This window comes from Theropithecus gelada, chromosome 8, assembly GCF_003255815.1.
Source record: "Theropithecus gelada isolate Dixy chromosome 8, Tgel_1.0, whole genome shotgun sequence".
Taxonomy (NCBI): Eukaryota; Metazoa; Chordata; class Mammalia; order Primates; family Cercopithecidae; genus Theropithecus; species Theropithecus gelada.
Window position 1 is genome coordinate 56,170,352 of NC_037676.1, and position 13,983 is coordinate 56,184,334.

The following is a 13,983-nucleotide window of genomic DNA, read 5'->3' on the forward strand; positions in this document are numbered from 1 at the left end:
ACAAAAAAAAAAAAAAAAAAAAAAAAAAAAAAAAAAAGAATAATAGATCCAGAAATTAATTCCAAAGTCCTGTTTATGGTTCTTTAATGTGTGTGTCCATGATATTAGCTTGCAATTAGCTCCATCAAGTGATAGTATCCAACGTAAAATGGGCTTAGCAATTTCTTGCTTCTCTTGCTGCTTCTCTCTCTCTCTTCTTTCACATTCTTGGAGTCCCCAACAACAGGGCAGAGGCTGAAGGGCACAGATATTTTGTGTCGTATGGCTTGGCCTCCACTGAAGTAGGTGAGGGTGACCGTCCCTGGTATGGCAAGACAGGTCTGGGCAGGCCACCGTCTGGCTCTCCTGCCTGGCTTCCTGGGAATAATTGAGCAATTACTCTATACCAGGCGGGGTTCTGAATGCTTCTACATCCCAATTTCGATCACTTCTGCAAGGTGACGCAGCTAGGAAAGACGTGACTCTGGTCACTCTGGCCTCCAGGACTCCCCTCCTCTTCTGACCTCTCCTCAGTCTGCTGTATTAGCCGGGCCGCCCTTCCCATGTTGACCTCCTCCCATATTTGCGTGTTGGCCTCATGGGCAGCGTCATGAAGCTGCCACCATCCCTGCCCCTCTTTGGTTCAGGCCACAGGGATGCCCGGAGCTGGGAACGGCCCTGCGTAGCACTGCCTGCGGAGTCTTCAGTGCGTGTGCGTTTCTGTCTCCTTTACTAAACTGTGAGCGCCTAAGGCGGGGCCTTCCATCTGCTAGCTTATCCCTGGAATGTATCTCAGTGCTTGCCAGAGGATAAGCATTACATGTTGGATACATTAATTGATCCTAAGATTCTAAGCACTAAATTTTACGAGAAGTAGCAAAAATGACCTGAATATAGTCGCACTGTATCTGTTCAGTGATCCAGACAGCTGACTCCCTGGGCTTACGCCTTCATAACGCTGGAACCCCCTCCCGCTTTGTTCCTCTCCCTCTTGCAGCCGATGGGATCAGAGCGGATGGAGATGCGGAAGCGGCAGATGCCCCTCGCCCAGGACGCACCAGGCGCCGCCCCAGGCCAGCCCGGAGCGGGGAGTCGCGGGTCCAACGCATGCTGCTTCTGCTGGTGCTGCTGTTGTAGCTGCTCATGGTAAGGTTTCAGACTTTTTAATTAATGTGCCCCTGACTGGGAAGTGTAATGTGCTCCTGACTGGGAAGTGGCACCTGTGAATAGTGGTGGTAGCTTACGGTTAATTCAGTAAGTGTTTTTTAAGCAACTACTGTATGCCTGACACAGAGGGACACCCCAGAAATAACAACAGGCTACATCTGACTGCCTCTTAAGGGGCTTATGCTCAGATCCCTCAAATCAGGCCACCGTGTGTTAAACAACTAAAGAACAACCTCAGGCGGTTCACGACTATCAACATTTGGGCAGAAATGGTTAGAAAGAATTGAACTAGGGGCACTCCTGGGGTAATGAAGGCTTAGGATCTAAGATGGGTCTTAAAGGTTAGGACGATGAAGTAAAGGGAGCCTGGATTTTACCTTCTGCTGCTTCCATTTCATAAATTTTGTTTTGTAATAAAGAGAAATGTCAAAATATGTGTTTCAAATAGAGACAAATATTAAAATATATGCTAACTTACTGGGTAGAGAAAGACACACAGACAGTCATTGCTTTAAAAAGGATGTAAAACATCCGTGACCCTTTGAGTAGCTGTTAAAGGTCTGGAGAAAAGGAGATAATTTACACCTAAAAATCATGGGAACTTTAAGTTACATCTTTGGAATCTTGGATATGAAAAGTGCTTAGTGCCAGCCAAATCTGTGAACCATTTTCAGCAATCAAATCATCCTAAATTTATGTAGGCTTGGCAATAAGTTAGACCAAGACCTCACTGTCCTGTGGAAAAGAAGAAAAACTGATACTGGACTGATCACCAACCGCGAAATGGAACTAACAGAACTGATCCCTGGGAAGGAGATTGGAGGTTGAAAATGAAATGCCCGGGGAAGTTTGGTGGCTCCTGCCCAACTCAGGCTGCTATTCATTTCCAAGAAGTTCCAATCTGGTGGAAGGAACACAGCAGTAGAACATCCACCAGGGGGATCCGGATACTGATGGTCTCTTCATTCCCACAGCAAGAGGAAACATGTGGCCGGGGCTGACAAGAGCTAGGCAGTGTCAAGGTGAGACTTCAGCCCTGGTAGGACTCTGGACAGCTCTGCAGGAAGCCAGAGGAGAGGCGCTGGTGGTGGGCAGAGGAAATGCGTGGGTGTCCAGGGCCTGCCCTAGAGGAGGAAGACACCAGTGGTGGCCAGACTGCGTTTAGGGGCCTGTATTCTCACTCTGCCAGTAGGTCTCAGTGCAGAAACGAGACGATCCTCCTAGAGATGTGCAGGATGTCCAAGTGCAGGTGAGACTCCAGCTGATGTTCAAACCTTCCCCTTCTTCCTTTCTCTGCTGCCTCATGCGCAGGGTGGGGGAGGCGGCTGACATGCTGACCTGAACAGCATATTGTCCCGGGATAGTGTAAGGCTAGAGGGCGGGGCATGTCCCAGAGCAGGCTCCTCCTATAGGTAACAAGTAGGACAAATAAAATAATCTGTACCTAGACACTATCATCACCACCGTGGCCAACACTTCTGTAGCACTTAGGTGTGTGTAGAAGAGACAATAGAGCAATGTCTTCAAAGTGCTGGAGAAAAGTAACTGAAAACTAAGTCAAACCATAATTCAAGAGTGTGGGTAAAATAAGACATTCTCAGACATACGAAGGCCAACCAAGTTTATTGCCTGCAAACCTAAAAGAACTGAAGAAAGGGCCTAGTTCAGAGGGATAAAAGGGAACCCAGAGGAAAGACCCAGGAAACAAGTAACAGTCGTAGCTACAACGGGGTCAAATATTGATATAAAATGGGGCACTGAATTTTGTGTTAAAAAAGTGTGAAACCAAAGCTGTAAACAGTCTCATGTCAATGACAGACAAATCAAATAATTCAGACTTTCTTAGAAAAAATTATTATAAGAAAATTTTCTTTCAAAAGTAATGTTATTCATAATTAGTCCAAAAATACACCCTATCGTTTTAACATCAGTGAAAGACAATAAATCTAGAAAACCTTACCAACACGTGACAAAAGTGGCATCAGCAAAGGAGAAAACGAACTATTCAGTAAATAGCAGGATACTTGGTGTTTGGGTACCAACTCATCCCCACTGATAGGATTTTCTCAGTTTTAGCACTGAAAAGTCCCACAGCCCAGAAAACCTGAAAACCCTAGGCAAACCAGGAAAATTGGTCATCCTGCTTGGTATCCAAATATATAAAAATATATTTATATTCCTACATGGCACCATGTACAAAAATCAATTCCCACCTTTACAAAAAATCAGCTGGGTGCGGTGGCTCACGCCTGTAATCCCAGCACTTTGGGAGGCCGACGCAGGAGGATCACAAGGCAGGCCGATCAAGAGATCGAGACCACCCCGGACAACATGGTGAAACCCCGTTTCTACTAAAAATACAACAATTAGTCAGGCACGGTGGCAGGCACCTGTAATCCCAGCTACTCAGGAAGCTGAGGCAGGAGAATTACTTGAACCCAGGGGGCAGAGGTTGCAGTGAGCCAAGATTACGCCACTGCACTCCAGCCTGGGCAGCAGTGAGACTCCATCTCAAAAAAAAAAAGAAAAAAAAAAAGGGAATGAGTGACCCAGCACTTTGGGAAGCCGAGGTGGGCGGATCACCTGACGTCAGGAGTTCAGGATCAGCCTGGTTAACATGGTGAAACCCCGTCTGTACTAAAAAAAAATACAAAAAATTAGCCAGGCGTGGTGGTGCATGCTTGTGATCCCAGCTACTTGGGAAGCTGAGGTGGGAGAATCACTTGAACCCAGGAGATGGAGGCTGCAATGAGCTGAGATCGCACCATTGCACTCCAGCCTGGGCAATAAGAGCGAAACTCTGTATCGGAAAAAAAAAAAAAAAAGAATGAAGCCTTGACACCGCCAAAATATAGCATGAACTGTGAAAACATTATGCTAAGTGAAAGAAACTAGATATGAAAGACCACATATTTTATTATTCCACTTACATGAAACGTCCAGAATAGGTAAATTCAAAGAGACAGAAAGTAGATTAGCAGTTGCCTATGAGTAAGGAAGATGGAGTTACTGCTCATGTGTAGAGTTCTTTCCGGGGATGATGAAATGTTCCAACATCATGGCAATAGTTATACCACTCTGTAAATATACTAAAAGCCATGGAATTATACGGTTCAATTTGGCAACTTGTATAGTATGCAAATCATATCTTTTTTTTTTTTTTTTTTTTTTTTGCAGTGGAATCTTGCTCTGTCACCCAGGCTGGAGCGCAGTGGTGCGATCTCGGCTCACTGCAACTTAAGCCTCCCGGGTTCCAGCGATTCTCCTGCCTCAACCTCACAAGTAGCTGGGATTACAGGTGCACACCACCACGCCCAGCTAATTTTTGTATTTTTAGTAGAGATGGGGTTTCTCCATGTTGGCCAGACAGGTCTCGAACTCCTGACCCCAGGTGATCTGCCCGCTTCAGCCTTCCAAAGTGCTGGGATTACAGGTGTGAGCCATCAGGCCAGCCAGATTATATCTTAATAAAGCTATTCTTAAAATATGTTTAACAAAAGATACTAAAAATAAAACGAAAAGATAAAACATACTCAGATAAGATAGTTACAGTGCAATTAACAAGTAATTCATATCTAGGATAAAGAACATTAAAATACATTAATAAATAAGAACCAAAAGAGTCAGCAAATGAAATGGAACAGAAAATAATCTGCTTGTATTTCCTACCAACAAGGATCAGAAAAATGAAAGTTAAATATACACCCTTTTAAAACCTATACCCTGGCTGGGCGCGGTGGCTCAAGCCTGTAATCCCAGCACTTTGGGAGGCCGAGACGGGTGGATCACGAGGTCAGGAGATCGAGACCATCCTGGCTAACACGGTGAAACCCCGTCTCTACTAAAAAAATACAAAAAAATTAGCCGGGCGAGGTGGCGGGTGCCTGTAGTCCCAGCTACTTGGGAGGCTGAGGCAGGAGAATGGCGGGAACCCGGGAGGCGGAGCTTGCAGTGAGCCGAGATCGCGCCACTGCACTCCAGCCCGGGCGACAGAGCGAGACTCCGTCTCAAAAAAAAAAAAAAAAAAAAAAAAACCTATACCCTGGCAGATCACCTGAGCCCAGGAGCTCGAGAACAGCCTGGGCAACATGGTGAAGCACCGTCTTTACAAAAAGCACAAAAATTGGCTGGGCGTGGTGGCTCATGCCTGTAATCTCAGTACTTTGGGAGGCCAAAGCAGGTGGATCACCTGAGGTCGGGAATTGGAAACCAGCCTTACCAACATGGAGAACCTCATCTCTACTAAAAATACAAAATTAACCAGGCATGGTGGCACATGCCCATAATCCCAGCTACTCAGGAGGCTGAGGCAGGAGAATCGCTTGAACCTGGGAGGCAGAGGTTTCGGTAAGCCGAGATTGCACCATTGCGCTTCAGCCTAGGCAAACAAGAGCAAAACTCCATCTCAAAAAAATAAATAAATAAAACACAAAAATTAGCCAGGCATGGTGGCACACACCTGTAGTCCCAGCTACTCGGGAGGCTGAGGTGGGAGGATCGCTGGAGCCCAGGGAGGTTGAGGCTGCAGTGAATTATATTGTGCCATTGCACTCCATTGTGTGTAACAGAGTGAGACTCTGTCTGAAAAACAAAAAAAAGAAAAAAAGAAAGAAAAGGAAAACTTATACCCTGGAAAAACTTCTCACACCCCTGCAATAAAAGGAGACATGTATGAGAGGATTCACTACAGCATTCATCTGAGTGAGAAAAATTGAAAATGGTTCTAAAGGGCATAGACAGGAGAATGGATGAATATACTGTGGTATAGTTATACAATCCACTACCATACAGCATTTAAATTCATATACTAGAAAAACAAAACTAAACAAATAAATAGGTTAGGCATGGTGGCTCACGCCTCTAATCCCAGCACTTTGGGAGGCCAAGGCAGAAAGATTGCTTGAGCCCAGGAGTTCGAGACTAGCTGAGGCAACATAGCAAGACCATGTCTCCACTGAAAAAAAAAAAAAAAAAAGGTTAGCCAGGCATGGTGGCATGTGCCTGTAGTCCCAGTTACTCTAGAAGCTGAGGTGGAAGGATCACTTGAACCCCGTTCAAGGCTGCAGTGAGCTATGATCATGCTACTGCACTCCAGCCTGGGCAACAGAGTGAGACCTTGTCTCAGAAATAAATAAATTCATATGCTAGAGGGAAAAAAAACAAATTACAAAGCAATATATGTTACATAATTACATTAATACTATGTTTAAAAATATGTTTATGAATATAATATAGTAGCATAACTATGAATTGGAATGGTAAACAGTAAGTTAAAAATGCTGGCTCTCTCTAGGGTAAAGAGAGGAAGAAATGAGATGGGAAAAGTACAGAGCAAACTTCAACTGTTTAAGTAGTGAATTTCCTTTTTTTTTTAACCACACTTTTGAGATTTATCCATATTAATATACAGTGTCAAGTCAATTTTCAAGAAAGGTAAATGGCAATTTGTTTTCTAAGTACTTGTGAATCTTTCTCAACATTTTGCTGTAAGGCCTTCCAGTATTTAGTGTTATAAGGGAAGGCATGCTGATTCTTGTTTTCTTGAATATAAAGTTTTTTTTCCTTTCTAGTAAGTTTTCTCTTTATCACTCAAAATTTTACCCAAATGTATCTGGCCGTGGGTCTTCTTTTACTGAAAATTCCTAAAACACAGCGAGCTACTATAGACATCATCTAGTTCTGCTGTAATAATAGCAGTGGACCAAGGTAAAGAAAACTTCACAAAAAAAAATTCTTCTCGTTTTCAAAAACACATTGTCTCTTTAAAACATTCTTACTTGAAATGAGGCAAAAAGTATATCAAAGCTTAAATAAGTTTGCATTATTTAGTTTGCAGTAGAGCTTCTGGTTCTCTGAGGAATCTCCTGTCAAACTCATCTCTTTTTTTCTCTGGTTTTTCATACCCACTGAGCAGTAATGTGTTCTGCTTACAAAAGAAGCCTTGGAAGTCATGCAGACAGCGTACCACTCAGATGCCTCTCAAGTTTTTTTTGGTTGGATTTTTTTTTAAAGAAGCCATTATTTACTGAAACTTTTTAGCCCTGACATCATGAAAGAAGGAAGTCAAAAGGGTTCCTGCATTTCTAATGATTTTGCCTTTAAAGAAAAACAGAGCTACACACACACACACACACACATACACACACTGAAAATTTATAAAACAGATGTGCTAAAAACAGACTGAAAAACTTTTATAAAATAAAGTGTTAAGAAAAGATATAATAAAGAATATAGAAAATACAGCAGCAACAAGATAAAGAAAATCCCAGTTGTCAGTGATAACATCCATTTTTAAGTTGATAGGATGCTAAGAGCATTCCTGCTAAAATCATAAATAAGGTGAAATGTCCACAATCTCTACTACTATTTAACAATGTATTTGGCCGGGCGTGATGGCTCATGCCTGTAATCCCAACACTTTGGGAGGCCGAGGTGGGCAGATCACAAGGTCAGGAATTCGAGACCAGCCTGACCAACATGGTGAAACCCCATCTCTACTAAAAATACAAAAATTAGCCGGGCGTGGTGGCGTGCACCTGTAATCCCAGCTACTCAGGAGGCTGAGGGAAGAGAATCGCTTGAACCCAGGAGGCGGAGGTTGTAGTGAGCTGAAATCACGCCACTGCACTCCAGCCTGGGCAACAGAGCAAGACCCTGTCTCAAAAAAAAAATGTATTTTAGGTGTTAGCTAATTAGACAAGAAAAACAATTAGAGGCCTGAGAATTGGAAATAAAAAGGTAAAATTCTTCCTGTTTGCAGATGAAATCCCAAGAGAATTATAGCTGTAACTGATACAAATACAGAAGAATTCAGAAATAGGAAGGATATAAAACTATCATTAAAGTAATATTCTTTAGGCCTCAGATCTTAAAATAAAGAACACTTCCATTTCAATAATAAAATGCAAATAAATCAATTTAGAAATAGTCAAAAGATCTGAATACACATCTCTCCAAAGAAGAGGTACACAGAGCTAGTAAATGCATGAAAAGATGTTCCACATCAGTAGTCATTAGCAAAATGCAAATCAAAACCACAATGAAATACCACTTCACACCCACTTACGAAGCTAGAATAAAAAAGACAACAGTAACTGTGGGCAAGGACATGGAGAAATTAGATCCCTCAAATATTACCATGTGAAATGGTGCAATTGCTTTGTAAAATAGTTTGGGAGTTCCTCAAAATGTTAAATCTCAAGTTACCATATGACTCAGCAGTTCTACTCCGAGGTTTTTACTTAAGGAATAAGAAACACAAATATATGTTTGCACGTACTTGCACAGGAATGTGCATAGCAGCATGATTCATGCAGCCAAAATGTGGAAACAACTCGAATGTCTATCTGCTGATGAATGGATAAACGAAATGTGATGTGTCTATCCAAACAATGAGATGTTATTCAACTGGAAAAAGAAACGAAGTGCCGATACATGCTACGGCATGGGTTAAGTGCAAAAACATTATGCCAAGTGAAAGGAGACAGCCAGCAAAGATCACATACCGTAGGTTCCAGAACGGGCAGATCTATAGAGACAGGAAGCGGATTCGTGCTTGCCTAGGGCTGGTAGAGTGGGGAGATACCGGTGATAAGCGGTGACTGCTTACTGGTGGGGTTTCTTTTGGGGGTGATGACAATGTTCTGGAATTAGATGGCAGGGATGGTTGCACAACTTTGTGAGTATACTAAAAACCACTGAATTGTACACTCTAAACAGATAAACTTGGCGGCATATGAATGATAGCTCAATCAAGTGATTAAGAAAGTGGCCGGCGCGGTGGCTCATGCCTGTAATCCTAGCACTTTGGGAGGTCCAGGTGGGTGGATCACTTGAGGTTAGGAGTTCAAAACCAGCCTGGCCAACATGGTGAAACCAAATACAAAAATTAGCCGGCCGTGTTGGTGCATGCCTGTAGTCCCAGCTACTCAGGAGACTGAGGCACAAGAATCACTTGAACCCAGGAGGCAGTTTGCAGTGAGCTGAGATAGTGCCACAGCACTGCAGCCTGGGCAGCAGAGCAAGACTTCGTCTCAAAAAAAAAAAAAAAAAAAAAAAATAGCATTCATATTGCAAACAATAACCAGTTAAAAGATGAGATAAAAGTATAAATTCCATTTACAGTAACAACAAAAATACTTGGAATAAGTTTACAGACAAATGTACAGAATGTGTATAAGAAAACAAACTCTTTAGAGAAATACATAGATTTTGATTATGCACTTTCCTAGTTTTCTCTACTACTTTTGTATATGTGCCTATAAATATATGAAGCCTCCATTTTGACTGGAAACAAAGCCTAGAGGATGTATACTTTTTTAAGATACAAAAAATGAAATGAAACCCCGTAACATTCCTGACAGTCTTACTTTTTACTACTTTCATTTTTTTAATTTTTGTATTAAATAGAGACAGGGTCTTGCTATGATGCCCAGGTTGGTCTTAAACTCCTGGCCTCAAGTGATCCTCCTGCCTTGGCCTCCCAAAGTGCTGGGATTACAGGCATGAGCCACCATGCCCAACCCTTTTTTACTATTTTCTAATGAATCTGTTTTTATTTAAAAAATCATTATTCTAAGTATAATTGAACACAATAATTTCTAACTATTTCTCAATAGTAGAAACCACAATGTTATAATTTACATTTCTAGTATCTTACTGTCATGCTTTTGGTTAGCTTGGGAAAACTAACTGGGGTCATTTTCTTTTCCAAGCAGAGGAAGAAATTCTATTAATACTTCGGGATCTGAAGTTATCTTTAAAATATTTGTAAAAAATCTTTTCTTGGCAGAGACTGAGCTGTCAACATGTGAATGTCTTTTTTTTTGCAGTCTCACTGTCAGAAACCAGGAAGATCAGAGGCCCACAATAGCTTCCCACGAACTCAGAGCAGACCTTCCAACCTGGGAAGAAAGGTGAAATTGCACGTTTTTTTGCCTCACTAAACTAACAGAAATACTAACCTCTTTCTTTTCTTTGCCTTGTATGTTTCAACAGAACGCACACTTTCTCTAACTGCAATTTAGTAACATCCAATCATTATGTGGCCTCACATTCCTCCCCTGCAGAATTCCTTTTAATTCATCATGTGACAGGGACAGAAATCAGTTCTATTATTAGTCTAATCCCTTTGCTAATTGCAAATACAAATAGATGCTTCCTAACAAAACATATTATTTTATTTTTATATAATATACTTTTAAAAATAAAAGTATGTTATATAATAAACGGTGGCCGGGCACGGTGGCTCACACCTGTAATCCCAGCACTTTGGAAGGTCGAAGTGTGTGGATCACCGAGGTCAGGAGTTTGAGACCAGCCTGGCCAACATGGTGAAACCCCTTTTCATTAAAATACAAAAATTAGCGGGGCATGGTGGCACAGGCCTGTAATCCCAACTGTTCAGAAGGCTGAGGCAGGAAGAATTGCTTGAACCTCGGAGACGGAGGTTGCAGTAAGCCAAGACTGCACCACTGCACCCCAGCCTAGGAGACAGAGCAAGACTTCATCTCAATAAATAAATAAATAAATAAATAAATAATAAAATGAAAGGGAGAGGGAGAAAAAAAAAGCTATAGATGCTTGCCAAAAATTAAATGGTATATAAGTAAAGAAAGTGATCTAACCTCTAAGAGAGTAAACACTGTTAACACATTTCTTTTTTTTTTTTTTTTTGGAGATGGAGTCTAGCTCTGTTGCCCAGGCTGGAGTGCAGTGGTGCAATCTTGACTCACTGCAACCTCTGCCTCCCGGGTTCAAGTGATTCTCATGCCTCAGCCTCCCAAGTAGCTGGGATTACAAGTACCCACCACTACACCTGGATAATTTTTGTATTTTTAGTAGAGATGGGGTTTCACCATGTTGGCCAGGCTGGTCTCGAACTCCTGACCTCAGGCGATCCGCCCGCCTCGGCCTCCCAAAGGGCTAGATTACAAGCATGAGCCACTGTGCCCAGCCTGTTAACACATTTCTTTAAAAAAATGACGTGGAAGATTTGAAAACAAACAAAATAGACGTTTTAAAAATGAAATATTATTGTTCAAATTGTTTTAAAATTGATGATTGAAATAGAAGATTAGATACAGCTAAATAAATAATTAGTGAACCTGAAAGTATCCAAAAAGACCCATGTAACAAGGAGATTGAAATAGTTTGAGTATCCCTTATCCAAAATGCTTGGAACTAGAAATGTTTCAGATTTCAGATTTTTTCAGATTTCAGAATATTTGCATTATACTTACCAGTGGCTCACACCTGTAATCCCAGCACTTTGGGAGGCCAAGGTGGGTGGATCACCCGAGGTCAGGAGTTCCAGACCAGCCTGGCCAACATGGTGAAATTCCGTCTCTACTAAAAATACAAAAAAGTAGTCGGGTGTGGTAGTGAGCACCTGTAATCCCAGCTCCTCGGGAGGCTGAGGCAGGAGAATCGCTTGAACCTGGGAGGCGGAGGTTGCAGTGAGCCGAGATCATGCCATTGCACTCCAGCCTGGGTGACAGAGAGACTCTGTCTTAAAAAAATTAAATAAATAAATAAATAAAAACTAAAGACTACATTTTTCAGGGTTACATACATACATTTAAAACTATGGAAACAAAATAAAAGAGATATTAAGGATCATTATTAAGCTATGTTTTCTGATCTCGATATAATTATGACAGAAGAAAGAATTAACTCAAGGGGGTAACCCCAAAATCAAGTATAGCAGTTCCCTAGGGGACGAAGCCGGGAGACACTAGCAAGTAGAAGTAGCACCAAAATAAATGCAACATTGTCAGTGCTGTTCTGGTTCTTAAGGAAAATGGCCCATTCATAAGTGTTCATTTACACTGGAGACTGGGAAAGGTGGATGGGAGGGTGGGAGGTAGGTAAGGGATGAGAAATTACCTGATGATTACAATGCACACTATCCCATTGATGGCTACGCTAAAAACACAGGCTTCACCACTGTGCAATGTATCCATGTAACAAAAGTGCACTTGTACCCCCTAATTATATTTTTTAAATGTTTGTAATTTTTTTTAAAAAGTGAGTCGGACGCAGTGGCTCACACCTGTAATCCCAGCACTCTGGGAGGCCAAGGTGGGTGGATCGCTTGAGCCTAAGAGTTTGAGACCAGCCTAGGCAACATAGTAAGACCTGACTCTACAAAGAATACAAAAAATTAGCTGGGCATGGTGGCACCTGCCTGTAGTCCCTGCTACTTGGGAGGCCAAGGAGAGAGAATCATATGAGCATAGTAAGCCGAGGCTGCAGTAAGCTGTGATCACCCCACTGCACTTGAGCCTTGGCAACAAAGCGAGACTCTCAAAAAAAAAAAAAAAAAAAAGTGTTCATTTTGTTGTCACCTTTGGACAGTACAGCGGTGGCATTTATAACTTGCATTTATATTACATATATTCTCTTTCTCAAATATTACATAATTTTAAAATACATTAAGCAGACACTTGCTCTGTTGTTCTAGAGGTTTAATGTTGTCAAACCTGACTTAGTTCTGTTGTAGTACAGAACTCATCACAGGTGATTAGGAAGTTTTGGGTCAGATGGTTGTAGGATTTTTCTTTACATTTATAGTTTTTAAAATATTGCAAGATGTGCCCAGTTGTAAACAAGCATGTTCTTAGCAGTTATTATAGCAACTTGGTTTGCAAGTCTTTTGGTATGCAATCCAGCAAACAATGTGAAAGTATCATATTCATGTGTTTTTCCCAAAGGCTTGAAGAAAGGAGAACAGCTCTTCCCCTTCCTAAAAGGGCCTAAATGCATATATTTTTCATTCTTGGAGGAGGAAAAGATACATTTCTAACGATGAAATTCCAATTAACTACCACTAACAGTTCCCCTATGCCCCCTCTCTTTTGGTCTCCACGAAGCCCTGCTCCTACTCTGGAAGAAGTCAACGCCTGGGCTCAGTCATTCGACAAATTAATGGTCACTCCAGCAGGAAGGAATGCATTCCGTGAATTCCTCCGAACAGAATTCAGTGAAGAAAATATGCTCTTCTGGATGGCCTGTGAGGAACTGAAAAAGGAAGCTAATAAAAACATTATTGAAGAGAAAGCAAGGATAATCTATGAAGACTACATTTCTATACTTTCTCCTAAGGAGGTATGTGACCACGAAATGCCTTCTCCCAAGGCTGATGGTAAAAGTATTAACTTGGTGCAAAAGCAACTGCCACACGTCGGGCACGTTGGGTCACGCCTGTAATCCCAGCACTTTGGGAGGCTGAGGCGGGCAGATCACCTGAGGTCAGGAGTTGGAGACCAGCCTGACAATATGGTGAAACCCCGTCTCTACCAAAAATACAAAAATTAGCCTGGTGTGGTCACAGGCACCTGTAATCCCAGCTGCCTGGGAGGCTGAGGCAGGAGAATCACTTGAACCTAGGAGGCAGAGGTTGCAATGAGCTGAGATTGCGCCACTGCACTCCAGCCTGGGTGACAAGAGCGAAACTCCATCTCAAAAAACTAAACAAAAGTAATCATCTTTTTTTTCTTTTTTTCTTTTTTGAGACAGAGTCTCACTCTGTCGCCCAGGCTGGAGTGCAATGGTACGACCTTGGCTCAGTGCAACCTCTGCCTCCCGGGTTCAAGCGATTCTTCTGCCTCAGCCTCCAGAGTAGTTGGATTATAGGTACGCACCACCACGCCTGGCTAATTTTTGTATTTTTAGTAGAGACAGGGTTTCACCATGTTGGCCAGGATGGTCTTGATCTCTTGACCTCATGATCCACCCACCTTGGACTCCCAAAGTGCTGGGATTACAGGCATAAGCCACTGTGCCTGGCCTCGCCATTACTTTTAACTTTTTCCAGAAAAATGCACAAAAGTTTTC

At 42.1% G+C, this 13,983-nt stretch overlaps 2 protein-coding genes across 6 annotated transcripts in view; one reads left to right on the top strand and one right to left on the bottom strand.

Moving 5' to 3' along the window:
• Positions 1–13,983, top strand: part of RGS20 (regulator of G protein signaling 20) — a 108,194-nt gene that overhangs the window by 89,932 nt on the left and 4,279 nt on the right. For 3 of the 5 annotated variants that reach the window (XM_025393414.1, XM_025393415.1, XM_025393416.1), the window contains 3 exons: positions 977–1,125; positions 9,978–10,061; positions 13,020–13,254. In XM_025393414.1, the coding sequence (XP_025249199.1) occupies positions 977–1,125; positions 9,978–10,061; positions 13,020–13,254 (468 nt within the window). The remainder of the gene's footprint in view (positions 1–976; positions 1,126–9,977; positions 10,062–13,019; positions 13,255–13,983) is intronic. The other 2 variants (XM_025393417.1, XM_025393418.1) reach the window with 2 other exon arrangements.
• The window catches only part of TCEA1 (transcription elongation factor A1), an 81,298-nt gene continuing 77,074 nt past the window's right edge, over positions 9,760–13,983 (bottom strand). Inside the window, exon 11 of the mRNA XM_025393419.1 lies at positions 9,760–10,049. Within this exon, the coding sequence (XP_025249204.1) occupies positions 10,002–10,049 (48 nt within the window). The 3' untranslated portion in view covers positions 9,760–10,001. The remainder of the gene's footprint in view (positions 10,050–13,983) is intronic.